The sequence below is a fragment of the Xiphophorus couchianus genome, chromosome 4 (genome assembly GCF_001444195.1).
Source record: "Xiphophorus couchianus chromosome 4, X_couchianus-1.0, whole genome shotgun sequence".
Taxonomy (NCBI): domain Eukaryota; kingdom Metazoa; phylum Chordata; class Actinopteri; order Cyprinodontiformes; family Poeciliidae; genus Xiphophorus; species Xiphophorus couchianus.
Genome location: NC_040231.1, coordinates 3,365,445 through 3,393,277, shown reverse-complemented (window position 1 = coordinate 3,393,277; position 27,833 = coordinate 3,365,445). Strand labels below are relative to the sequence as shown.

At 37.5% G+C, this 27,833-nt stretch overlaps 2 protein-coding genes across 2 annotated transcripts in view; both read left to right on the top strand.

Moving 5' to 3' along the window:
• Window positions 1–9,614: 9,614 nt before the first annotated feature.
• aph1b (aph-1B gamma-secretase subunit) lies at window positions 9,615–16,618 on the top strand. Its single transcript, XM_028015739.1, has 6 exons — window positions 9,615–9,903; window positions 10,597–10,767; window positions 10,916–10,989; window positions 11,755–11,877; window positions 13,513–13,640; window positions 14,786–16,618. Exons 1-6 carry the CDS (start codon window positions 9,791–9,793, stop codon window positions 14,951–14,953), a joined length of 777 nt encoding a protein of 258 aa, XP_027871540.1. The 5' UTR covers window positions 9,615–9,790; the 3' UTR covers window positions 14,954–16,618.
• Window positions 16,619–24,799: 8,181 nt separating this feature from the next.
• Window positions 24,800–27,833, top strand: part of otog (otogelin) — a 71,308-nt gene continuing 68,274 nt past the window's right edge. The window contains exon 1 of the mRNA XM_028014083.1: window positions 24,800–27,179. Coding sequence (XP_027869884.1) covers window positions 24,848–27,179 — 2,332 coding nt within the window. The 5' untranslated portion in view covers window positions 24,800–24,847. The remainder of the gene's footprint in view (window positions 27,180–27,833) is intronic.

The following is a 27,833-nucleotide window of genomic DNA, read 5'->3' as shown; positions in this document are numbered from 1 at the left end:
CTCTACCAGGAAGAAACCTCTAGCAGAACCAGAACCGGGCTCAGTACCAGCAGCCATCTGCCACGACCGACTGAAGGAGAGAGAAGACGGAGCAGAGACACAACAACAGCTCGACTGATCAGGAGATCTGTCCATGTTCGTGAACTCATGTCAGCCAATGCCCTCCTCCAGGAAGCAACCACAGCCAATCAGAACACCAGACCAGGTGCAGCTTCTATGGAAAGAAAAATAGCCGAGAAAAGAAAAACAGTTGACATAAATAATGCAGTAGAAACAGAAAATGACAAACAGCAGAATAAATACAAACAGATCACAAAACAATCCAAGCCTTTTCATAATCAATGTCATAACCATGGTAACACCAAAATGATGCAAGAACACATTTTCAAATATCAATAAACATTCAATTCTAACATTTAACACTGACATTGGAAGACATTATAAATATGTAAAATAAATAAACTAAACAAAAATAATAAAGTCTCTAAACAAAATTGTCCATTAAAAAAAAGAAAAGAAGAAAATACAATGACTAGATGAGGCTAACGTACCAGACTGAAGACTTATCCAGTTCTTAGTAGAAAGAAAAACTTGAAGACTTTTCCATCGCCCTTGTCGGTTTTTATTGTCACTGCTATGTCATTTTTATTACCTTCTTAGTAATTTTTATAATGGACTCCATACACAAATTTGACTGAAAAACGTACGTTTGGTTGGTTAGTTTTCACACCTTTACCGTCGGGAGGGTTCGTTTTCACACAAACCCGACCGAAGGGCAACCAACACCTTACCCGTCGGGAGGGTTCCTTCTCACACAAACCCGACCGAAGGGCAACCAACACCTTACCCATCGGGAGGGTTCCTTCTCACACAAACCCAACCGAAGGGCAACCAATACCTTACTCGTCGGAAAGGTTTGTTTTCACACAAACCAGACCGAAGGGCAACCAACACCTTACCCGTCGGGAGGGTTCGTTCTCACACAAACCCGACCGAAGGGCAACCAACACCTTATCCGTCGGGAAGGTTCGTTTTCACACAAACCCGACCGAAGGGCAACCAACACCTTACCCGTCGGGAGGGTTCCTTCTCACACAAACCCGACCGAAGGGCAACCAACACCTTACCCGTCGGAAAGGTTCGTTTTCACACAAACCCGACCGAAGGGCAACCAACACCTTACACGTCGGGAGGGTTCGTTCTCACACAAACCCGACCAAAGGGCAACCAACACCTTACCCGTCGGGAAGGTTCGTTTTCACACAAACCCGACCGAAGGGCAACCAACACCTTACCCGTCGGGAGGGTTCCTTCTCACACAAACCCGACCGAAGGGCAACCAACACCTTACCCGTCGGGAGGGTTCGTTCTCACACAAACCCGACCGAAGGGCAACCAACACCTTACCCGTCGGGAGGGTTCCTTCTCACACAAACCCGACCGAAGGGCAACCAACACCTTACCCGTCGGGAGGGTTCCTTCTCACACAAACCCGACGGAAGGGCAACCAATACCTTACCCGTCGGAAAGGTTTGTTTTCACACAAACCAGACCGAAGGGCAACCAACACCTTATCCGTCGGGAAGGTTCGTTTTCACACAAACCCGACCGAAGGGCAACCAACACCTTACCCGTCGGAAAGGTTCGTTTTCACACAAACCCGACCGAAGGGCAACCAACACCTTACACGTCGGGAGGGTTCGTTCTTACACAAACCCGACCAAAGGGCAACCAACACCTTACCCGTCGGGAAGGTTCGTTTTCACACAAACCCGACCGAAGGGCAACCAACACCTTACCCGTCGGGTAGGTTCGTTTTCACACAAACCAGACCGAAGGGCAACCAACACCTTACCCGTCGGGAGGGTTCGTTCTTACTCAAACCCGACCGAAGAGCAATTAACCCATTACCTGTCGGGAGGGTTCGTTTTCACCCAAACCAGACCGAAGGGCAACCAACACCTTACCCGTCGGGAAGGTTCGTTTTCACACAAACCCGACCGAAGGGCAACCAACACCTTACCCGTCGGGTAGGTTCGTTTTCACACAAACCCGACCGAAGGGCAACCAACACCTTACACGTTGGGAGGGTTCATTCTCACACAAACCCGACCGAAAGGCAACCAACACCTTACCCGTCGGGAAGGTTCGTTTTCACACAAACCCGACCGAATGGCAACCAACACCTTACCCGTCGGGAAGGTTCGTTTTCACACAAACCCGACCGAAGGGCAACCAACACCTTACCCGTCGGGAAGGTTCGTATTCACACAAACCCGACCGAAGGGCAACCAACACCTTACCCGTCGGGTAGGTTCGTTTTCACACAAACCAGACCGAAGGGCAACCAACACCTTACCCGTCGGGAGGGTTCGTTCTTACACAAACCTGACCGAAGAGCAATTAACCCATTACCTGTCGGGAGGGTTCGTTTTCACCCAAACCCAACCGAAGGGTAATCCTGACCCTTTGGTACTCATCAGTTGAGTTCGTTTTCACACACACCCTTTAAGGGCTTGGGTTCAGAACTTCAGATCAGAACTCCTATGTTTCCTGGCGCTGGATTCACACTCCTACCTTTCACAGTCTTAGGCCATCTGGTGTCTTCAGAGTCGTAGTTCCATCTCAACAAAAACTGTTGATCGGCTTCTATATCTTCCCAGTCCATATACCATGTGGTGTTGACAAGGCCTTATGTTCTCAACCATGAGCTCAAAACTATCATCCACCATCATAAACACTGAGTTAACCCCTTACATGTTGGGAGGGTTTGTTTTCACGCAAACCTGACCGAAGGGCAACTAACCCCTATCCCGTCGGGAGGGGCTTTCATAACTTTACCTTTTTGTAACCAAGATCAGAACTCCTGCCTTTCAAATAGCCTACGGTGTTTTTCATGCTAGGAGCATTGTGCAAGGAATAGATCGACCCCTTCATTGTACTTGTCTGTTACCAAAGTCCTTGAACTCATCCGATGATTTCATAACCTTGAGGAGAGGCTAGCAGAAGTAACAAACCACATTTCCTGGCACTGGATTCACACTCCTACTTTCACAATCCGAGGCCTTCTGGTGTCTTCAGAGTTGTCACTCCATCTCAACAAAAACTGTTGATCAGCTTCCATGTCTTCCCAGTCCATATACCACTTGACAAGGCCTTAAATTCTCAACCATGAGCTCAAAACTATCATCCACCACCATAAACACTGACAATGCACGTGGTGACAGTGGGGAGAAAACAATTTCCTTTAACAGGAAGACTTTCCAAACGAAGTTGACACTGCGCCAACTTAAATTTGTTAAGTTATACAAGTAAGCTTAGGCAATGCCTCATAATGAACATGCATGTAGTGACAGTAGAAAGGAAAAGCTTCCCTTTAACAGGAAGACTTTCCAAAAAAATAAATAAATAAAAACAAAAAACGGTTATCAAACATTGGTTAAAATCTATGAAAGCTTAAGCAATGCCTCATGTTGAGGATACATGTGGTGACAGTGGAAAGGAAAAACTTCCCTTTAACAGGAAGACTTCCAAAAATAAAACTTCCCTTTAACGGGAAGACTTGCTAAAATGAAGCTAACACTAGACCACTTATTTAAATTCATTAAAATTGAAGCTAAAGAAATTACTTGCACTTAATACCCATCTGGTGACAGTGGAGAGGAAAGACTTCCCTTTAACAGGAAGGTTTCCGAAAAGAAAGACTTCCCTTTAACGGGAAGACTTTCCAAAAAAATTAACACTGCACCAATTACGTAAATTTATTATAAATAAGCTTAAGCAAGGCCTGCTACTGAGGATCCATGTGGTGACAAGAAAGGAAAAACTTCCCTTTACCAGAAGGATTTCTAAAAATGAAGGCTTCCCTTTAACAGGAAGACTTTACAAAATAAGGTGATTTCACTAGACCATTTATTTAAATTGGTTAAAAATTAAGATAAAGCAATGACTTGTACTAAATATCAATTTGGTGACAGTGGAGAGGAAAGACTTCCCTTTAACAGGAAGACTTTCCAAAGGAAGTTGACACTGCACCAATTTAAATTTGTTAAGTTATACAAGTAAGCTTAGGCAATGCCTCATAATGAACATGCATGTAGTGACAGTAGAAAGGAAAAGCTTCCCTTTAACAGGAAGACTTTCCAAAAAAATAAATAAATAAAAACAAAAACCGGTTGCCAAACATTGGTTAAAAGTTATAAAAGCTTAAGCAATGCCTCATGTTGAGGATACATGTGGTGACAGTCGAAAGGAAAAACTTCCCTTTAACAGGAAGACTTCCAAAAAAATGATCACTGCACCATTACGTAAATTCATTATAGAGAAGCTAAAGTGATGCCTCCTACTGAGGATCTACGTGGTAACAAGAATGGAAAAACTTCCCTTTAACAAGAAGACTTTCCAAAATAAGGTTAACGCTGCACCAATTATTTAAATTGGTTAAAAGTTAAGATAAAGTAATGACTCATACTGAGAATCCCATCTGGTGACAGTGGAGAGGAAAAACCTTCCTTTAACAGGAAGACCTCCAAAAAATTAACACTGCACCAATTATTTAAATTCATTAAAAGTAAAGTAAGCTTAAGCAAGACCTCCTACTGAGGATCCAAGTTGTGACTGTGGAGAGGAAAAGCTTCCCTTTAACAGGAAGACTTTCCAAAAAGGTTAACACTGCACCAATTATTTAAATTGGTTAACAGTTAAGTAAGCTAAATCAATGCCTCATACATAGGATGCATGTAGTGACAGTGAAGAGGATAATCTTCCCTTTAACAGGAAGAACCCTACCAGCAGAACCAGGAGTTGGCTCTATGAAAGGCCATCTGTCACTACCCCCAGGGGATTTGAAAGGACAGAATAAAGAGAGAGACAGAAAAAGAGCTGCTCCAGGAGTGTTTCTATAGGAGAAAAGTGGGTTAGTTGTAGTAGAAGCTCCTTCGGTGGCTTCATCTATGAGGAAAAAAATAAGTTATTTGCAGCAAAAAGGTCCGCCAGGTCCCAGTCGATCCTCTCCAGAAGGAAAACATGGAGTTCAGCTGAAAACCTGTAAAAAGATGGTGGATTACAGTGTGAACATTACCTCTGTGACCTCCAACCTGCAGCTCCAGCAGATCTTTCCGTTGTTGTCCAGAAGAAATGAAGCCGCATGACGAAATTGTACGAGGCCACGCGATGTTTCAGCGCAAAAATGTATCGGTTTTCACGATTAAATTGAACGTAAATTAAATTTGTTTGAGATATTGAATTACTAAAGTATGGACCCTAAATTTCTAACTGAATATTAAGTAGGTACAAAAAAATGTATATAAAGACCTCATCTTCACCCAAAAACACAGTTGATAATGTTCACTAGAATTATAATTATCCTAATGCAGCTATAATAATGTCAACATAGCCACATTATATTAGCACTAATAAGTAGGTAGGTTATCAAGGTTTATTATAGTGATATTTACACAGCCTAAGCTGAATCACTTCCTACAGCCTCTAAACTGCATTTGCCAAGTCCTTGGCAGCCATCTTTCTTTCAGATCACAACTGACTTTAAGCCAGGAACTTCAGATTCTAGTTTTCAGATTCTAGTTATACCTAAACCTTCACAGGTCACAAGACCATAGCAAGTGCTTCAAACAGCACTAAAAAACCCAAATACAGAAGGATTTACAACAGCAGAATCCTTCTCAGCTCATTGACTCTCAGCAGAGAATCAAACAAAATCAGCACACCAAGAGGCTTAGCGTTGGCCTTCAACAGCACTAGCATCAGCAGCGTAGCATAGCAAAACCCGCAACAGCTCCTACCCTGAGATGTCTTCTGGACCCGCCATTGGAACAGTTCTTTGACTTAACCAACCTTTGATGGGTTGGGCGGATCCGCCAGGCACCTTGTAGGGAATCCTCAGCTTGACGGAAGCGATCCTCAGCTTGATTGAAGGGAATCCTCAGCTTGATTGTAGTATATCCATAATCGATCAACTGCTGGCTCCAGATGTCATTATATCTCCTCAGATGTTTCAGGGACGCCAGCAACCATACAAGCCGCCGCTGAGAGGCCATGGTCAGGTCTCTCCTTGTGTGCTGCTCTATTTAGACACAAAAAAATGGCTTCACTAAAGTTATCGGTGGAAGGTAAGGTAATTTTATTTGTATAGCACATTTTCAGCAACAAGGCAATGCAAAGTGCTTTACAGGAATTAAAAGGAAATAAAAACAAAATAACAAACCAAAGGAAAAAGTAGAAGAAGAAAAAGAATCTAATGTTGATCTATCCAAAGTATATAAACTAGCTACTCCTATTCAGGATTGCTACATAAGTATAAGTAAGTATCCTCTGGTCTAATTCCTTTTCTGGGTTGGAAGAATAGGAGTCTAAAAAGTAGTTGCTAAGGTAGTTTTTCTGGATTCTAAGTTTTTTCTAATCTCTGTAAATAAGTGAAGGTAAGTAAGTATCCTCTGGACTTCAGGGTAGCTAGATAAGTATAAGCAATTATTCTCTGGACTTTCTAAGTATGCTCTAAAGCTGCAAAAGTAATGAGTACTCCACAGTTTCCAAGTAATAAAAACTAAATGTTCCTGTTCTGGAAGATTTTTTTCTGGATTCCAAGTTAATTCTAACTACTTTTCTGGGTTGCAATAATAGGAGTCTCTGTGCATAGTAATCTAAAAATATATCTAAGAAGTATAATATTGGTCTAAATAGTGAGTACTCGACAGTTTCTAAAAACATAAGCTAAAGACTGATTAATAAACTCGACAATCTGGATTCCAAGTTTGCTCCAATTCCTTCTTTGGGTTAAAAGTAAGTTTTCTAACAAAATGAAGTAAAAAGAGGAAAGGACACATTAGGTCACATAGCAACATTCAGACAAAACAAAGACATGAGTCACATCACACGCCATGAAAGTCCTCAGCTGGGCTTTGAGTCTCAGGCAGACTCACATCCAACTTGTCAATGTCCACACTAACAGTCTGAATGTTTGCTAGTTCGGCCAAGTCCGTCACAAATTTATCGATAAGCCAGGTATCCGCAAGCTCCAAACAGCAGAAATCATATTATCATGAATAAATCTAGGGTGTATCTCCCAGGGTGGAAAAAGACAAACTACTTAGAATAAGGTTTCCAAAAAATAACTTACCAAATAACCAACGCAGCGATTTCAAACATGGCGCTCCCGCGGCCTACTTCCCATTACTACGGCCTTCTTCTACAAGGCGCCAAGCTAGGCCTCGATGAACACTGACACGATTTCAAACGGATTCACAAACGTTTCAGTCATAAGGCTGGGCGTCCACTCGGATTCCGCGTGTTGGGAGATCAGAAAATATCATTTTTAATCCCAAAGTTCATGAATAACAGCCCGACAGTTTCGTGTCCGGCCAGGTGACAGCCGCTTCGTTTAAAAAAAAAAAAAAAAACATTCACGTAGAAGCTGCGTCATATTTCTATCCAGTATGGCGCATGCGCGTCACGCTGATCAATAACAAAAATGGCGCCATTCGCCACCGTTGCCAGATTTGACATTTTCCAGTCCAAACATGGGGTAAAACTAAACCTATAGAACCTGCCCAAATGCAAAGAAACACTACGAATCTAAACCTCTAATAAAACCTATGTTAATAGTTAAGAACAAACTAATATAGTTTTAGAAAAATTTTGAGAACATTTATTTATCCATAGTTTTTAACCCTAAAACTATATGAGGGATGGACTTGCTTTTTATATTTTCAAAGCTTAATACCAAACTGCTGCTCCAGTATGTCCTGACTCTTATGGAGGGTGAAGAGTGTCAAATGACAATAAATAACTTAAATAATAATTATTTTAGTGTGCCATTAATTTATTAAAACTCTTCACTCTCCATAGATCTGTTTTTGATTTGTCTTTAAAAAATATACGTTTATTCATAAATTATTTAAAAATGTACAATGAAGCTTTGTAAAATAAATCTTTCTTTATCTTTGATTAATTTATGTAAATATAAGTCAACAAATCTTAATAAAGGGTTCAGCTTGGATTTAATTTAAGTGTAAATCATGAACTTCTTGTCGTTTTGATGTTTATGAACTAGATAAACTTTATTTACTGGTCAGAATCCAGAGCTGTGCAGATCATTACCAACTTCAACTGTGATCTCTACAGAAACAGAGACGCTCAGCCTTCAGCGAAACCAGTCAGATTCACTTTTCTGTCGAGAAATCATCTAGTTTTAACCATATTTATTTTCTTTCAAGTCCCTTACTCAACCATGAGCCATTTATTTAAAGAAAGTTGTAAAATTACAAAATAAAAAGTGAATTTTCCCCTACTTTTCAATTTTCTCTAATGTGCTTTGAAAAACAATTAAACTTAAAATAGCAGTAAAGCTGAACTGATAATGTGCAGTGGTCGAATAAAACAACATAGTGATCAAATTGTGTATTAACATGCAAGACAACAGTTCAGTGTGGCTGCAACCCCTAAAAACTTTCTGTCAGCTGTTATCCTGAATTATGTTACGGCGTCATGGCAGCACAGAGCTTCCCATACATGGAGGGGAAAAAATAATAGCAGTCTCTCAGTCCAGTGAACAATACAGAAGCAAAGAGCTTATTTGTTATATTTTTATACCATCATAAACCACAAATAGTGTTAAAATGTACATTTTATGTGTGAAACTAATGTCGCATATTTTATACATTATACTCAAACAATAACTATGGTTGGGTTTAATTCTCTTTCATGCTCAGTCTTTAGTGTAAGACAATTCAGGACGCCCCCTTGTGGACTTAAATAATCCCTTCATTAGAGCCTGAGATTTATTGCTGGTGTGCCATGTGATGCTTTTTCAAAGAAAAGCAACACATGGAAAACATTTAAAACCCATTACATTAGAGCAGTAAGCTGTCATGTAACAGAAGCATGTTTTCTGATTGCTGGTTCAATATAAATACAAGTTTCAGACAAAACGGGAATATTTCTGAATTAAAAGCTCCTGTTCCATCAATTTTCCGCAGGTAAATCTGTAAATGTAACCATCAAAGGCCAAACAACAAACTCATATGGTATAAACTCAAAATGCGCATTTCACTTTACGCTGATCCAGAAGAAGAGCTGTTGAATACAGTCATTTCCGACTATGAGCTGATCTAATTGATTTTGCAACATTTTTGTGTTGGATAATAAATTAAGGAACAAAAGAAAAAATGAAGAGCCGCTGTGGAGTCGAAAGAACCGATTCTTTTTAGTGATCCAAGCAAAAAGAGCCGGTTCTCTAAAAAAAGCAAGAATTCCCACGCTGCCGTGAGTCCCTCCCACTTTCCCGATCTCTGAGTCAGTCCGACTCCCACAGTAACCTGATTCAGAAAACCTCACCTGCACACAGAGACCCCACCTTAAGGAATAAAATTAGAAACTGATCTTAAAGTTTTCGGTTCCCGGACGAAATATTGGCTAAAACAAAACCTGACCTACATTGTTATGGAGAATTAGTTTTCTCTGATATACATTCTGATATAGATTTTTATGTTTTTCTTGTTTATACATGCATTTTAAACTTGTGATATTACTGTCTCTAAATAAAGGTACAAAAGAAATTAATTTTCGCCACAAATGAATTTTCCCCACAGCGAGTCACGTGATAGAGTGTGACGTCACGAGAATCCTGTGATACCGAAGTGAAATTAGGAAGGAGAATCATCGCTCAGACTAGGCGGTTACCTAGTCAAAAATAAAGACGAACCCCTGCGGTTTCGCTGTGAACAGAACCGAACCGGGTTTTGGAGCCACTGGACCTTCCAGCTACCGAGCCAACATGACGGCGGCGGTGTTTTTCGGCTGCACATTCATCGCCTTCGGCCCAGCCGTCTCCCTGTTCCTGTTCACCATCGCCCGGGAGCCGCTGAGGGTCATTTTCCTTATAGCAGGGTGAGAAAGCAGTTTCATTTGAGGTTTTTGTTGGTGCTAAAATAGTTTATGGAGTATTTTTCTGTCAGCTTACTGAACGAAATCAAATAAAAACGCCCTAACTATTGCTGCTAACCGGCTAGCTAACTGTCTTGGGCTGCTAATGATAGCCTTTGTTTACTTCCCGTTTAAACCCAAGTGCATGGATGTATTCACCCACTATTAGAAAACATGCGTTTATCATGCTTATACTCAAAACTCTATATTTACAACCAGAGAGAGAGACTAATTTAATAATAAAAAATGTATGTATTTAAAAGAAACGAGGCAAGCTAACAGTTTGTCCGATATTGGAAATAAGCCTTAGACAAGATATCCTTTATTAAAGTACAAGCGACCTAACTGCTTGTACCTAAATATCAATCCTTGCTGGTTAGTGTCGTGCATGTTTTTACATGTTTCTAGTCACGAGGGAAATGCAGCAATTATTGGGAAGTGATCTCATTATATAATACCAAAATTTGACTTATTGATCTAATTGCAAAAAGCTTTACTAGAAAACTGGCATTGCGAAACATCCAGAACACATTACGGTATATTACACTGCATGTTTTACTTTTATTTGAGTAATTTTATATGTGTTCATTAATGCTTGCATCTTGGAGGTTACAGCTGAGATTTTTCTCGTCTTCTTGTGTTTGTTTTTCCTCTCAGGGCATTCTTCTGGCTGGTGTCGCTGCTGCTGGCCTCCCTGGTGTGGTTCATCTCGGTTCAGATAAGTAACAAGGAGAGCGTGTCGCAGCAGAAGGGTCTGCTCATCTTCGGTGTGGTGCTGTCCGTCCTGCTGCAGGAAACTTTCCGCTTCGCCTACTACAAACTGCTCAAGTAAGCTTCTTCAGCGTCTTCCCACCACACCGACTCCATTCTCTGTTAAACAAAATAGAACATTTTCACTTTTTTTCCGGCTTGGTTTTGAAAATATTCTTGACAAAAGTGAGAGAAAATGTCAACTTTTTTATTTTTTTTCCTGCAGGAAAGCAAATGAAGGCCTTCTTGCTTTGAGTCAAGAGGAAACGATGCCCATATCTATACGACAGCTTGCCTACGGTACGGACCAGCTGCGCTTAGTTTGGACTCAGGGTCATTTAAATAATAATTAGAGGTGAAACTTAATTAGAATTACTAATCGATTGTCTGTAATTAATTTAGTTTTAATCAAAAACCATAATTGACAACTTAAGCAACACTTTCGATTAAAAAACTATTAAATATATAGACATCAAAGATATTTATTGTTTTTAATCTTTTATTTAGGTTATTTCACCATCAACTTGGTGCAAAGTGCTATTCTAGATATTTAGCTTTCCAGCGTTGATCATTCATTGAGCTTCTTTAGAAATTAAAATTAATGACATTAGTGTCAGCGTCTGCTAGCTGCTACATCTCTAGCATTGAGAGCATTTTAGGTTTAGTTAGCTTTGTTGATTGGCTAACTTCTTTTAGCACAACTTGAATGTAATAATAGTTTTTTTCCGCCTCCTATCAGATTGTTTTTTGAAGCAGAAATTAGCAAAATATTTGGTTCATTTTCTTAGATATTTATTTATTTAATTATTTTTATCCATTACAACTGCTTGTTTTGCTTTGGCACTTTGAGATCTAATGGTATAAAAAGGATTATAAATAAAATCTATTATTATTATTATTACTGTCGCTTGTGCGTCAGATTGATGGGCGTACCTGAAACACAATAGAAAGGTTCCGGCTAGGATTCTTCTATGTAAATAAATAAAACAGTTTTACAGAGAGAAATTTTGGTTATATTAGGTTTCTAGAGGGATATTTTTATGCTTTGTTGTTGTTTTGTATCAGTGTCTGGCCTCGGCTTCGGCTTTATGAGCGGAGCGTTCTCTGTGGTCAACATCCTGGCCGACTCTGTGGGTCCAGGCACTGTGGGCATCCACGGTGACTCTCAACACTACTTCCTGTCATCAGGTACCATTTCCTGAATGCTCCTTATTTAGTTAGCTACTTCTTTGTTTGTGTTACCCACTGTAATACATTCAAATACACATTTTAATCTCTGAAATTAATGCCTACAAATGTTTATCTCATAGAAAACCTCAGATCAAATTGAGACATTCAGACTTATTTTTCTGACTTGAACTTTTTCTGTTTTATTACAGAATTTGTTGTTATTTTATATAAACATTATATTAAAAATGCCATTGAAAACTAAACCAGAAGTTTAACTAAAGCAATTTATTTTTAATAACCTCCATTTGTAGATAATTTAGGTTTCAAAGGTTCTGGTGAATACTCTGACACTGTAAAAACACAAATTCTTACCAAGCAATCTTAATTTAGTTTCTAGTGCAAAGATCTTAGCACATTTGATATAAAATAAAACTAACTTATTAGTAACTTTTCAGCAAGATATAGGAGCTTGATTTTAATAAATAATTCCTCAATATTGATGAAAAAGTTCCAGTGGCAGATTATTTCACTTAATATAAAATAATTTTTAAGTGAAATAAAAAATATTTATTTTTTATTTAATATAATAATCTTGTTTTAAGATTGTTTCACTTAAGAGATATTTTTTAAGTAAAATAAAATGCCAGTGGAACTAGTTCTTCCTTTATTTAGTATTAAGGAATTATTGACTTAAAACAAGCTCCTATACTTTACTGAAAAGTTACTTGTGCATTTGTGTTATTTAAAATCTACTAATATATTTGCATCAGAAACTAAACTAAAATTACTTGGTAATATTTTGTTTGATTAGGTTTGTTGCAATAAGTAATAAGTCAATTAATCAACTGTTGTTTTTCTCTTTTCTTTCTTTCTACCAAAAACTGAATAACAAAAGTCTTCAGCTTTGTGCTTTGGTCTCAACTAGCCTTTTTTTTTTTTGAAGGACAATGTTTTTGTACAGTCTTAATAATTATTTTATTATTTGTTGCTTTTGTTTTATATATTTTGGATATTTAAAATGCCTTCCAGTTCCGGTTTTAAATATTTGTTAGAATTTTAAGTTTATTCATCTTTGAGAATGTCATACATTATTATTATTATTATCCCATTACCATTACATTAGTTGAAAATTGTCTCAAAACATTAATATTATAGTTGATTGCAATAGCACAAAGTCTGACAGAGTATTTTTGTGTCTAGTTTCTAGTGCAAATAACTTAGTATACATGAAATTAGACAAAACAAACTATTCAGCAGTAAATAACTCCTTAATATTGATGAAAAATGCTAGTTCCACTGTCAGGTTATTTCACTTCTAACATTTCTTCCATGTTTGATTGTGTCTGGGAAATGAGTCCTTTCAAATGTTAAGGCACAGTCCACGGGCACTGCGCCGTTACCTAGCAACCCCAGCAGAGCCCAGCCAGTTACCTAGCAACCCCAGCAGAGTTTATTTTTTTACTTTAATCAATCTCCTATATCTTAAAGAACAGTTACAAGTTTTGTCATATTTCAAGTGTACTAAGATATTTGCACTAGAAGATAGACTAAAAATGCTTTATTAGCATTTTCTGTATGTTTTTTAATGCTAGACTCCCCAACAAAACAAAGGATTTTTAAAATATCCCTCACATTTGTTTTTAAATTCCTCAGCCTTCATGACCATGGCCATCATCCTGCTTCACATGTTCTGGGGCATCATCTTTTTCGACGGCTGTGAGAAGCAGCGCTGGTTAGCCGTAGCTGCGGTCGTCGCCACTCACCTCCTGGTTTCCTGCTTGGTGAGTAAACCCAAATAAACAATTATTTACAATATTTACAGTCAGATTTATGTAGTTATGGTTTTGGATAGTTATCTTATTGTTGAAATGTGTTAGATTTTTCCACAAAGACACATTTCCAACATGACCACTAAATTTCTAATTTTGTATTATGATTCTTGTTTGTGATTTTATTAGTTATTGTCATAGTATTAAGACATCGAACTAGAAGTTAAATAGAGTCATGCAAAATGGCCCATTTTACATGTTGGTCCAGTTTTCCAGAGCTACTACTATCCTGGTGCTTCTGAATGTTTCCTTTCTGCATGTATGGAGCTAAGTTGGGGCCATAAAATTTGTCAATAAAAATGTTTTAAGCAGAAAATCAATTCAACAGGAAAAAAAATGGGGGGGGGAAAAAGGATTTTAAACGGAAAAATTACAGAAGTGGGAGGTCTGTGTAGAGGTGTGAAATCATGGTTAACAGCCATGGAGCTAAATGTGGGCAATAATCTATAGCTTTTTTGTGATACCATATTAGGGCCATTATAGATAGAAAAGAAAAAAGGAATACTTAAAAAAAAAAACCTCAAATATTGAGACTGATTTTCTTAAAAAACAGGAAATTCTTAGTTTCAAAAGTTGAAAATTTTAAACTTTTGGAAATTTTATGAGTTTGAAAAGTAGAAAATTGATGTGTTTTCTAGAAAGTTTCTGAGATTAATCTAAAATAATCCAAACTCAGAAATGCCCTTGCTTTTTCTAGATAATTTTGGAGTTTGGTTTTTTTTTCGGCAGAAATTTCTGCATTTATTTTCTATGTACAGTGGCCCTAATATGTTGTCGTAGTTCAGAACTTTTCTTTTAGTTTAGAATCCTTTTTTTTTTTTCAAAATTGTGAGTTAAAAAATAAATAAACAAACTTAATGGCAACAATTTAGTTCCATATACTTGAATCAAATTAATTGCTTTTTACCAGGCCTCCGTAGAGCTAAATGGAGACATTTTTTATCACTTACCAATATTTTTTCCCCTTTTATTTGTATGCAGATCATTTTTTTAACATCCATTGTTAACATCTTAATTTTTCAGAGTTGAATTAAAATGAGAATTTTAAAAAGTTTTAATGAGAAATGATGATTAATTTGTAAATTGTTCCCCTGCAGACCTTCCAGAACCCGCAGTACGTCTCCAGCCTGGTTCCCACCTACATCGTCATGTTCTTCATGGGCGTTTGGGCGTTTTACACCGCGGGTGGCTCCCTGAGGAACCTCAAACTCTGCCTCACCTGCAAAGACAAGGACTTCCTGCTGGCCAACCACCGGCCCAGATAACGCCGCGAGCTCATCGGTTTACAGGACTCAATCCAAAGCTCTGCACACACACTATGAACCTTTTTAATTCGCTGTTTCACATGGCCGCATACGGCCGCATACTTACTATGTTTAGTCTGTAAAAACATCAATTTTTCAGGAGAAACAGGTGAGTTACACTGCAAAAACACAACATTTTACAAAGTATTTTTTCTAATTTCTAGTGCAAATATCTTTGTACATTTGAATTAACTTAAAAGTAACTTTTCAGCAAGATACTTGTAGGATTTGTTTTAAGTCAAATCCTTAATATTGACTGGAAGATTATCTCATTTATAACAAAACATTTTTTCTCTAAGTGAAATAATCTGACAGTGGAGCTAGAACTTTTTCTTCAATATTAAAGTATTATCTACTTAAATCAGATCTTATATCTTGCTGGAAAGTAACTTTTTAGTTTTTGTATTATTTTACTTGTGTACTTGGATATTTGCGCAAGAAATTAGACCAAAAATAATTGGTAAACGTTTGTGTTTTTGAAGTGTATGCACAGTGTAAACTATCTTAGTATTACAGCTGACTTAACTGCAAAAACACAAAATATTTCCAAGTATTTTTGTCTGGTTATTAGTGCAAACATTTCAGTATACTTTAATTAAAACAAAATACAGATATAGGAGCTTATTTTAAGTCCATAATTGATTGGTATTAATTAAAAAGTTCTTGTTCCACTGGCAGATTTTTTAACTTACATGGGAAAAATAACTTCTTATCAGTGAAATAATGTTAATATATTAAGAAATTAATTATTGACTTAAAACAAGCTCTCATATCTTGCTGAAAAGTTAATTCAAGTGCACCGAGATATTTTCACTATAAACTAGACCAAAAATACTTGGTTCAGTTTTGTGTTTTTGCAGTGCATATCAGGTCAGTTTCTGCTTTTTTTTCCTGCTGATTCTGTAGAAAAACTTTGTAAAATCATTTAGGTTCTGCCCAAATGTGACAGATGTGTGAAAACCGACTAAATGTGGAGCTATCCATATGTGGAAAACTCATGTATATAAGGAAACATTTCTGAAAATAATGATTTTGTTGGAGCTGAGATGAACACATGGTTGGTATTTATGTGTTTTAACTAATCCAGTTTTACTAACTTGGGGTTGCTGGTCCACTTCCTCCATTTTTGTTTGTTGTTTTGCTTTAGCTTGAAGTTGAATCTGGAGATTTCCTTTCAGCTGATTGTTTGAACTTTTCTATAAACTCAAACGCAACAAAGTGTTCGCTCAATGATCTTTGAGCGAACACTGAGCGATCATTGAGTGTTTCGCTCAGTGAGAAAAACTCTCATTTTGTTTTTCTCAAAATAAAAACAAAAGAGTAGATGAATGTCTATTCATCAGAGTAGTAGACATTCATCTACTCTTATTTTGTTTTTATTTTGAGTTTGTATCAAATTTCTCACTGAATGTTTTGTTTTTCCATTGCACCTGATTTTTATGTTGATTTATTTTTTATGTGCAGTTTGTAAAAATCGAAAGCGTAACGTAAATAAGATGGAAGCTGGATGAACATGCAGGTCATGCATGTTTAGCTGGTTTTAGTCTGCGAGCGAATCAGAAAATTGTGCAGGTGGAGAACCTGATGGGTACAGACCGGCAATAATAAATTTAGTTATGTTAAAAAATGTTGTTTCAAAGCTTCATGATTTTTTATTATTATTGTTGATTTAAATAAAAAGTTTTTGGTTTGCATAAACTGAAATAATGTACTAGAACTTTTACATAAATGATAAGGATTTGGTGAAACAAGCTCGTATTTTTCACTGAAAAGTTACTTGTAAGTTTTGTTTTAATGCAAATATCTACTGCACTAAGATATTTGCAGTAGAAACTAGACAAAAATACTTTAATATTTTGTGTTTTGCAGTGTACTATAATGTGTGAGTACAACAGTCTGCAAATTTATTCATACTTTTCAAATGCAGCTTTTTCCTTTAGTCTCTAGAAATGCTAAGATATTAGTTGAAGCATATGGAAGAAAATTAAGTCCAAATTTCCTTTTCTGATGTAGTTTTGCATAAATCGTAGAGCTGCACTGTGAGTGTTTTTGATTTTCTCGTTCCTCTGCAGCCTGTCTGCTCTCTGCAGGTTGACTTTCCGTTTTATGAAATCAGATTCTTCCTGGTTTTCCACACAAAGCATCTGAGGTCTGTGAGGCGTCAGTCCAGCTTTTTTACCCAGACCGGCTGACTGACGGACACAGAAACCGTTTTCTCTGCCGAAAAACACGCTTTCACATGCAAATGCAGATGTTTGACACCGGGGTCACGCTGATGATATTACCACTCTGAAGTTTCTGTTGCTGATCATAAAAGTACAACGTGTTAGGACGACATATTAGATATGGGGGGAAAAACTAAGAAATGTTTGAGCTTGAAGAGTCAAAGATTTGTAAAACAAAAACAGACATTTTGTGATTAAGAATTTTTCTAGAAAAAACTTGGAAACTTCTGAGCTCGAAAAGCAAAATGTTTTGATTTTTGAAACTGAAAATCTATTCATGCAATTAGTAAACCAAACTATTTTATCTAGATAGTGATATCAATTTATTTTTTTAGATACTTAGTAAATATTTAGCAGTTTTTGCTATAAAATTGATTTGGATTTACTCAACATTTGTAACATAACCAACATTTTTTAACCAGTGATTTAATTATTTTCCATTTAATACTTTTATTTATATTTGTTTAATTAAATCAGTAGTTTTTACTTAGTGTTGCCATTTATGTGATGTTTTCATCTAACAACATAATATCCACTAGAAGGCGCTGTCTGCTGCTCAAAGCGCCGCATGGTCATTTTGTTTCTAAGAAATTATGGAAACAAACACATTTTAAATAAAACAGATGATTTCTGAGAGTAAATATTTGCATTTTCTACATCAGAGGTGTCCAAAGTGCGGCCTGGGGCCCATTTGCTGCCTTCTGAAGGATTTTGGGCGGCTCAAAGGGATCAAAATCCTCCATTTGTTTAAACTTTTTCAACATTTTTTATTTATTTTTACAAATTTATAACATCTTCTTAAAAATACTAGGTATAAAAAAATAGATTCCCATTTATTCATGAGATTTTTGCATTCATCTATAATTTTGGTGACTAAAACCACAAATGTTGACCTTCTTTTTCTGAAAAGTAAATCTTACTTCTCATTTAATCAACCCAAACAATTTAGAAACTTGGAGCCTTTTTTTATGGTTTGCATGTACACATCCATTTTCTACAAAAATCTGACCATTTTGTTCATTTTGATAAAATTGTAATTGCTAAAATAATAACAATAAAACACACCAAAACTTTATTTTAAAATTTCATTTTTAAAATTTGTGTGGCCCTACCTGCTTTCAAGTTAAAGGAGTTTTTCTCTGTCCGATAATGAGTGCAGGGCAGATTAGACTCCGCCCACCGGTGCATATTTTATGCTAATGAGCAGGTGCGGCGGTTCTTAAGGCGCGCGGCGGGCCGCCGGAGGCTGAGCCGATGGAGCGCCGCGTGGAGTCCAGTCGGAGGGTTTTCACCAGGTGATCCCGACTGGTACCCTGACCGGATCACGAATGGATCCCGATTTATTCACGCGCAGCTGGAAGAGGCCGCTTCACTCTTTAATAACTGTTTACGTCATCCTCATTTATCAAGGTGAGTCTCACGTGCAGCGACCGGAGCTAAAGTCAAGACGCAGCTTCGCGTTTTCATTCTCATAACTTACTTTACCTGGTCTTGTTTTACTTTTTTGATTATTTAATTTCTGCATCATTTATGATTGTTATTACTATTTATTTTTGTTTTATTTCAGCAAATCTTTCCAGAGGTGTTGAAAGATCAAACGATTCAAACTGGGAGCCTTTAAATAAGTGAGTTAATTAATATATTTATATATGTATAAGCATTGCTTTTCAACAGAGAAAAAAAACGATGCTCAAATACAGTAGCACTACTTCAATATTTTTTAAAAAAATAGTAAAAGTAAAATAAAAAAGCAAGAGTAAAAAAAGTATTTTGCAAAAAGGCAACTGGAGCTCATCATAACATCTCATTTAATATTTTCAAATGATGTAATCAGATATAAAAGTACAAAGTTATGGATAAATTGTGGTATTTTATGTCATACAAATATTTAATACATTACAGAATAACAAATTTATGGAGAAAAAGCACCTTTTAAAGAATAAAACATATAAAACTAATATAGTAGGTAACATGTTTGAAGGGCGTCTTTTCCTGTACCAATATTTGGGAGCAAAACGTTAGAAAAACAAAGATTGATTAAAAACAGGAAGTCTCACTTTGATGTAAAATGTATGTTTATGTTTGGGTCTGATGCATTTCTGGTTGAAACATGTTTTTTCTGCATTTGTTGAAGTTACGCCCAGATATTTTACTGAAATAAGAGTAGTACTACAAAAGAAAAAGTACAAATTTTCCCAAAATATTACTCAAGTAAATGTAACTGAGTAAGTGTAGCTAGTTACTACCAACTTCTGCCTTTCAATATCTGATTTATCCCAAAAAAGATCTTTAATTGAACATTTGTTATCAATGGTTGTTAATGCAGTTATGAAATAAAGATAAGGCTGACATTTTTGATCAAATTAAATGAGCATTAATGTACTTTTATTGAAACGATTTGATGGTCAGAAAAATACAGAAAATCTTGAAATGCTAATGGAATATTTTACCATTAATAGTTTGTATTGTCATACAAGCCAGGAATACCACAAGGCTCTGTTCTTGGACCATGTTTTCATTTTCTTTGTGACATCAAACCTTAAATTTACTGACGGCCATTAGGGAAAAAAATGTAACATTATTGCTAAAAAAAAAAAAATTGTCTTGAGGACGAATATCTAACTATGAAAACATTAACTTAAACTTAATTAAGTTTGACTAAAAACAAGCTCCTATTTCTTGCTAAAAAGTTCCATGTTAGCTAGTTTTGTCTTATTTCAAGCATACTGAGAACTTGGCATTAGAAACTAGACATAAAATACTTAATATTTTGTGTTTTTGCAGTGTAATATGCAGCGTGATATTTGGTATGGATGGAAAACCAGAGCCAGCGTTTGTTGATGCGTGTCAGTAAATGTTGGTAATTTAAAAAATGGAAGCAGAAATGTGAATTTGAAAGTGTACTCTTCCTTTTTTGTGTGTCATGCACTGCAAAAATACAAAATCTTAAAAAGTATTGTTGTCTAGTTTCTAGCACAAAGATCTTAGGAGACTTGAAATAAATCCAACCTGTAAAGAAAATCATATTACCTAATTTTTTTTTCAATTAAAATAGTTTGTGCTTAGTTTGTTGTTGAGTATAAAAACACACACATTTAAGTGATTTTAATGATTAAAGTGAAGTATATTTGGTCCAAATATCCAAGTACACATTTGAAATAAGACAAAATTAACTTATAAGTAACTTTTCAGCAAGATATAAAAGCTTCTTTAAGTAAATAATTCCTTAATATTGAAGAAAACGTTCTAACTCCACTGCCAGATTATATCACTTGTATGATAGGGAAATGTCTAAGTGATAATAATAATTTTTCTTCTATATTAAGGAACTATTTACTCAAAACAAGTTCCTGAAAAGTTACTTGTTAGATAGTTTGTCTTATTTCAAATGTGTACTAAGATATTTTCAATAAAAACTAGACCAAAAACACTTTGTGTATCAACAAAACCTGCAATTTAACCAGTTTTAACCAATTGTTTAAAAATATCAACATTTTCAGATATTGCACTGCAAAAACACAAACTCTTACCAAGTATTTTTGGTCTAGTTTCTAGTGCTAATCTCTTAGAACACTTTAAATAAGACAAAACTAACTTACAAGTAACTTTTCAGCAAGATAGAGGAGCTTATTTTAAGTAAATAATTCCTTAATATTGATGAAAGAGTATTATAATTTATAAGTGTCAATCCCACTTGTAAGTTAGTTTTGTCCTATTTCAAGTATGCTTAAAATTTTTGTATTTTCAGTTTGTTAATTATGCATATTTTGGGTGTATCTGCGGTATTAGTTGTTTTGTTTTGCTGTTTGTTGCACGGCGGGGATGGTTCCTGGGTCGGTGGTGGGTTTCCACTGTCTAGTTGGGGGGGATCGGTGAGTGAGTGCTTCGTCAGCAGGAACAAACGTCTCGTTGTTCTCTCTGTCCCTGCAGCGGGAGCAGCAGGATAAAGCATCAGAAATGGGACACCGCTTCCCAGGGAGGGCAGGTAGGCCGCCGCATTGATCACTGATGCTGATGGAGCCGCCTGGAGCGGCGAACACACGGTCACAGATCACAGAGAAATCAGCCCGGCTCGCATCTTCAGAGGCGAAACGCTCCCTTCGCTGCAAAAACACAAAATATTACCAACTACTTATGGTCCTGCTGCAAATATCTTGAAATAAAACAAAGCAAACGTACTAGTAACTTTTCTGCAAAAATATAGAGACTTTTTTAAGTCAATAATTTCTTAATATTGATGAAAAAGTGCTAGCTCCACTTGCAACATGGGAAAAATGTCTTGTTATAAGTGAAACTAGTATTTTTGCATCAACAACTTTTAAGCAAAATAGAGGACAATAATTCCTTAATACAGTATTGAGGAAAAAATACAAGTTCCACTGGCGGATATTTTCACTTTTAACAAAACATTTTCCCCATGTTTGAAGTGAAATAATCGGCCAGTGGAACTAATATTTTCCATCAATATTAATAAATCATTAACTCAAAACAAGCTCATATTTCTTGCTGAAAAATTACGTTTTGTCTCATTTCAAGGGTTCTCAGATATTTGTTCTAGAAGCCAGACAAAAATCCTTGCTAACATTTTGTGTTTTTGTAGTGCAACGTTCGCTGACAGATGTGCTGTTGTAAATTCATGAGATCCCAGACAATCAATCAATAAATCAACAATATATATTGCAATAATCACGTGATCAGTATCAATAGATAATAGATCTGAAAGGATAGATTCACTGAACTCCCATCCAAGCTAGGTTGGTGGAATCACCTCACTCTCTCACTCTGGTTGCTTAGCAACACAATCATTCTTTGGTTTACTAGCAACCACCAGCTGAGTTAGCTTGCACAGCAGCAGTCTAATGTTCTGCCACCATTCTTCATAACTGCTTAAAAAACACAGTGTGGTGTGAAAACTGTGGATAAAACAGGAAAGGTAACGTCACCAGTTTGACAGTATTTCAGATATTTAAAACAAAAACGCTAATCAATAATTATCAATGCCGACTGATATGAAAAGCTTATATCGTGATATATTTTTCAGCCCTAAAATACACATAAGAATGCGAATCATAAATACTCGGCTAAGGTTACACAATATTTAGAGGTTAAAGGTTACAAAAATAGTTTTTTTCCATATTTGTTAAAACTGCCACCATGTGGTGACAGTATGAGACAGATAAAACAAGACCAATCTGCTATGTGTTCTCTCTAAGCAGTCTGAGAAATGTGCTGCTCCAGGTCATAAACAAGCAATCAGAGGCAGGAGGAGAGTCTTAGCGCTGCCAATCAAGCTTGTGTATCCTGCTTAATGTGCTAATGGCAGAAAAACAAGTTACTGTTACTGAAAAGCTTGGAAAATGCCCTGATGTACGTGAAATTATCTAGTACCTTTTTCTTAGCAATTTTTTTTTTTTTTTCCATTTTGTTCTCCGAAGAGTTTTTGCGGCGCTAGTGGCTCGTATTTTTTAGACAGTAGGCAGACAGGAAGGAGGGTGAGGAGAGGGGGGAAGACATGCGGCAAAGGTCGTCGGGACCGGGAGTCGAACCCGCGACGTCCGCGTCGAGGACTAAGGTCTCCAAACGTGGGGCGTGCTAACCCCCTGCGCCACCACGGCACGCCCCTTTCTTAGCAATATTAAAGAATTGTTTGCCTAAAAGAGCTCCTATTTCTTGCTGAAAAGTTCCTTGAAAGTTTAGATATAAAACATAGTAATTTTATTGAATTTAGTTTTTTTCAGTATACTAGAAAAAAAACTTCTTACATTAAACTTGTGAAAGGTAGAAGCAGCTTTAAAATGTGCTCTCCTTTTATGTCTAAAATCATTTTATATCAATACCTATCAAGGAAGTAAATAAAAGGAAACATGGCCATGTCTAGTATGTTTTCATCAATATTAAGACATTATTTACTTAGAACAAGCTCATATTTCCTGAAGAAAAGTAACTTGTAAGTTAGTTTTATCTTATTTCAAGTGTACTAAGATATTTGCAGTATAATTAGACCAAAAATACTGTTAGATTGGATGTTTTTTGCAGTGCGGTGACATTTGCTCCTCAGCGGTAGACATGTCAGCGTGTCCCAGCAGGAATATTCAGTAGCTGCTCTGTTGTCTCGCTCTTCCTCCACCAGAGCAGCTATCTGGTCTCCCTTTTGTTTGACCTTCCTTTGGTACCAGGAGGCGTGAGAATCCGGTCCAAGCCATGGGAGCTCCTTCATGAACAATGCAATTAGCAGCAACGGGTCATAGGTCAAAAGCTCGTCAGGATCTCTGAGCCGAACTGTGTGTGTTCTGTTTCCAGATCTCTGATGCTGATCAGTGATTAATAATTCGTGGTCACGCTCCCACCGCGGCCCCCTGCCATCTGCTTTGTTCGTGCCCATCGAGATGAAAGCCTAGTTTTAGGGCTCAGGTATCGAGGGAAGCTCAAACTGTTGGAACAAGGCTGTCAACGAAAGCTGAAAATCTTTCCAAACCAAATCTGATGATGATTTCAATTCCAACTTTGACAAATTTCATACCCAAGTATTGCTTCTGTATCCCTGGCAATTCTGAACGATTCCCCGCAACCCGAAAACATCTCATGATTAGAAATTTCAGATGATCACACACCTGATTATGCATCAAAATAGAGAGCGAGGCTCAGATGACCTGGATGAAAAAGAGAATAATCAACAAAGGCTTCTCCTTCTTTTAAGCCTTTATTTCACAGACCTGCTTTTGTGTCTCTTTTATTCTGCAACATAATTCAAACAGGGACATTTCCCCAAATGCACGCCTGTAAAAATGTAGAGGAGCTATTTTAATCACAAGGCGGAAACAATAAATCAGATTAATTCATTATTGAAATGATTGTCCACTAATCTAGTAATTGATTAATTGTTAACTGCAGTGTACAGACGCTGAAACAGGACATTTGCTGAAAGAACACATTCAGAACAGTAATTAAGCCAAAACTGTACAAACGTTACAGCTAAATAACACTGGACATATATTTTTCTGCACTGAAATACTGTATTGTAAATAGTCTATAGGCCTGTCATGATAACAAATTTTGATGGACAATAAATTGTCCCACAAATTATTGTAATAAACGATAATATTGTTGTTTTGAAACCATTTTCAAGCAATATAATGATAATGGCATTCTCAAAGATCAATAAACTTTAAATTAAATGAACATTTAACACTGGAACTGGAAGACATTTTAAATGTACAAAATAAATAAAGTAACAGAAACAACAAATAAAATGAATTATGAAGTCTCTGTAAACAAAACTGTCCTTAAAAAAAAGGTCTGGTTGAGACCAAAACACCAGACTGAAGACATTTATCATCCAGTTTCTGGTAGAAAGAGAAAAAAGAGAAACAATAAATCATACAAATGGAGATTACTGAGCTTGTTTCAATTTATTATTCTTATTGCGACAGTGTGAATTATTCTGTAGGCCTTTATTTTAATGTGTGTTTTAGCCAGTACTATCCACACAGTTCAACTTTTTAAGGGATAAAAGGAAAAAAATAGTTTAATTGAAAGTTGCTTAAAACACTTGACTCAGTTTCTCTCCTTCTAGATCCTCCACTCAGCCACTTCTGCTTTAGAAACAAACACTTCAGCCTCCAGGCGATCAATGGTTAGTGGGACTGTTGCATCCAACCTGACGTCTGCCAGGATAGAGAGGACAAAAAACGACTTGTGGAGCCGAAGTGTTGACCAGTCATCTGTACCGTTGATGAGTCAATCATCCTCAACAGGCAGCCAAGATGTGGAGAGTGATACAGAAAATAACCCCCATCCATCCCTTCAGTCAGTAACTGAGACTAAACCTCCAACCAGCGGTCAATTACCAGTCAGCACTACCTCACCTAATTGGTTACCAACTAAGACTGCAGAACTAAACCAATCCCAAACCAATTTGTCAACCAATCAACCACCAACAACTAGTCAATCAATAAAAATTACTACACCAACCAAACAATCTTTGACTAAGAACGGATCATCAAACCAATTCCAGACCACATCTGGACCGCCTACTGCTGTTATTACGCAGTTTAACCAGTCACATTTTAGCCCAGTGCCAAACACTCAGCAAAGGTTGACAACAGTATCAACGAGCCAAACACCTGACCTAGTCCAATCCCAAACCAAACCAACGACCAGCCAGTCCCAAGACATTGAACAAGCCAGTCAATCAGGACACACCACAGAGAATATCAATCACTCATCAAGCAGCACAGTTTCAGCTGGTCTATCATCAACAACTCGAGTCAGCCCAGAACCGCCTTTCAAACAACAGTCACCAGCAATATCAACCAACCAACCGACAGAGACAACTCAGTCAGGCAAAACCCAAACTGGTCTAGCTTCACGTTTCCAATCTCAAACAACCAGCCAGTCAACAATAAGTACTGGACTGACCAGTCAATCATCAGGCATAGAAACAGAAATCAGTAAGTCAACAAGAGGTACAACTTTGTCAGGTGACACCTCAACCAAGACTGTGAAAATCAGCCAAACACAGGTCAACGTTGTGCATTCAACCCAAAAACCAACAACCACAAAATCTACCAGTCAATCAACTACAGAAGCATCTAGCCATTCAGAAGTCAGCCCAGTAACAAAGTCCAAACAACAGTTGACAGCAACATCAACTAGCCAAATAACAGAGACAACTCAGTCAGACGAAACCCAAGCTGGTCTAGTTTCACGTATCCAATCTCAAACAACCAGCCAGTCAACAGTAAGTATTGGGCTGACCAGTCAATCATTAAGCACAGCAACAGAAACTAATAAATCAACAAGCATCACAGCTAAGACTGTGAAAACCAGCGAATCAGATGTCAGCGTTGTGCCATTCATCCAAAACCCATCGACCACAACATCTACCAGTCAATCAACTAGCCCACTGTCAACCACCAAAGTGACTTCCAAACCAACAACAACCACTGTTGCATCAATTAGTCAAACAAACCGACTGCCCACTAAAATGACACCACACAACAAAGGTGGACCATCCACCCAAAGGCCAGCCACCAAAACATCAGTCAGTCAATCTCCCATCACAACAACCCAGAACAACAAATCAGCAACTTCCAGAGAACCAGCAAACCAGTTGTCAACCAACACTGCTTCGGTCAATAAGGGAATAAGGCCTACTGAACAAACGCCAAGCATTGCCTCATCAGAAAACCAGTCCCTAGATAGACTAACACAAACCACTCAGTCTTCAACCACATCGGTAATGTCCAAATCATCTGGAAGTGTAGAACCAACCAAACCAACAGATCCGGAACAGTCCCAATTACAACACAGTCCTACTGTACCAGTTCAACCTGCAAGAAAGACAAAACACCCCATCCAACAAGCAGAGAGTACAACATCAGCCAGAAAGTCATCCGAAAAACAAATACTTGCTAAAGCACCGTCCAGAAAATCATCATCTAAAAAGACAGGATCAAACCATTCACCAATAATCACAACAAAATCTGGACAATCACTGGAAGGTACAGACCCCATTAGCCAATCACCAGTCAGTAAATCACCTCCCAGGATCTCATATCCAGATGGCAGCACAACAAAATCAGCCCAACTGTCATCCAGCCGAACATCACCGAGCCCCTCAGCTACTTCATCACAACCAATGAGCCAGTCCGATCTCACAACAACATTTTCTAACCAATCTCCAGCTACTTCAGCTCCAGCTGATCAATCAGTGACAACTTCAGTGGCTTTAGCATACACATCTCACAACCGGATGTCGAATAATAAAACTCTGGTGAAGTTGGTGAACTCAGACCAGTCACTGAATGTGTCTTTACTGCTAAACCAACTGGCATCTGGTTCAACAACGGCAGGAAACCCAATCAGCGGCGCCTTTTCACCAGATGATCGGCCGGTTAATATCTCGCAGCTCACCAGGCAGGCAAAGGAGACCCTAAAGTCTTCGAAACGCAGAATACGAGGTAAGGTTTAAAAGAAAAAATGAATGAATGTTTTCCAAAGTGCCTGAACTGAACCAGTTTCACTGGTTTTCTTCAGACATTTTATCGTTTATCAGGTGTCTTTGATGCCAAATATGTTTATTAAATATTTTAATAAACCATCTAACATAACTCTATAATATGAGACAAATAATTTGTGAAAAAATCAATATCCTCCACCTTCTCCCTGCCTCCTAAAGAAATGCAGCAGGCAGGGACCCAAAAACAATCAGAACCAGGAGGAGGGTCTTACCGCTGTCAATCATTCTGGTGTACGCGTTGCTAAATTCGCTAATGGTGGAGAAACAAGTCATAGTTATAGAAAAACTGCTTATGTGCCGTCATGGGTGGCCATGTTAACTAGCATTAGCATTCATGACAGGCTCTGCTACCAGAGAAGGTGGAGTAGAAGGCAGATGAGCAGCGCCACACGAAGAGGGATTAACAGCGCTAAGACCCTCCTCCTTTCTATGATTGGTTGTTTCTAGTTAGGACTGGGAGAACTGGGAGAAGGCAGAGGAGCTTGGTTTTTTTTAATAGATTATCTGTCTCATACTGTCAGGACTTAAAGACAGTTTAAAAAATATAGAAAGTAGTAAGTAGTTGTTTCCAACTTTTGTGGAAAATACAGATTGA

Excerpts from the sequence above, each read along its gene's own strand:
- aph1b (XM_028015739.1), top strand. The coding sequence starts at position 9,791 with ATGACGGCGGCGGTGTTTTTCGGCTGCACATTCATCGCCTTCGGCCCA. Across the intron at positions 11,878-13,512 it reads ACACTACTTCCTGTCATCAG|CCTTCATGACCATGGCCATC; the intron begins GTACCATTTCCT and ends TAAATTCCTCAG. Across the intron at positions 13,641-14,785 it reads ACCTCCTGGTTTCCTGCTTG|ACCTTCCAGAACCCGCAGTA; the intron begins GTGAGTAAACCC and ends GTTCCCCTGCAG.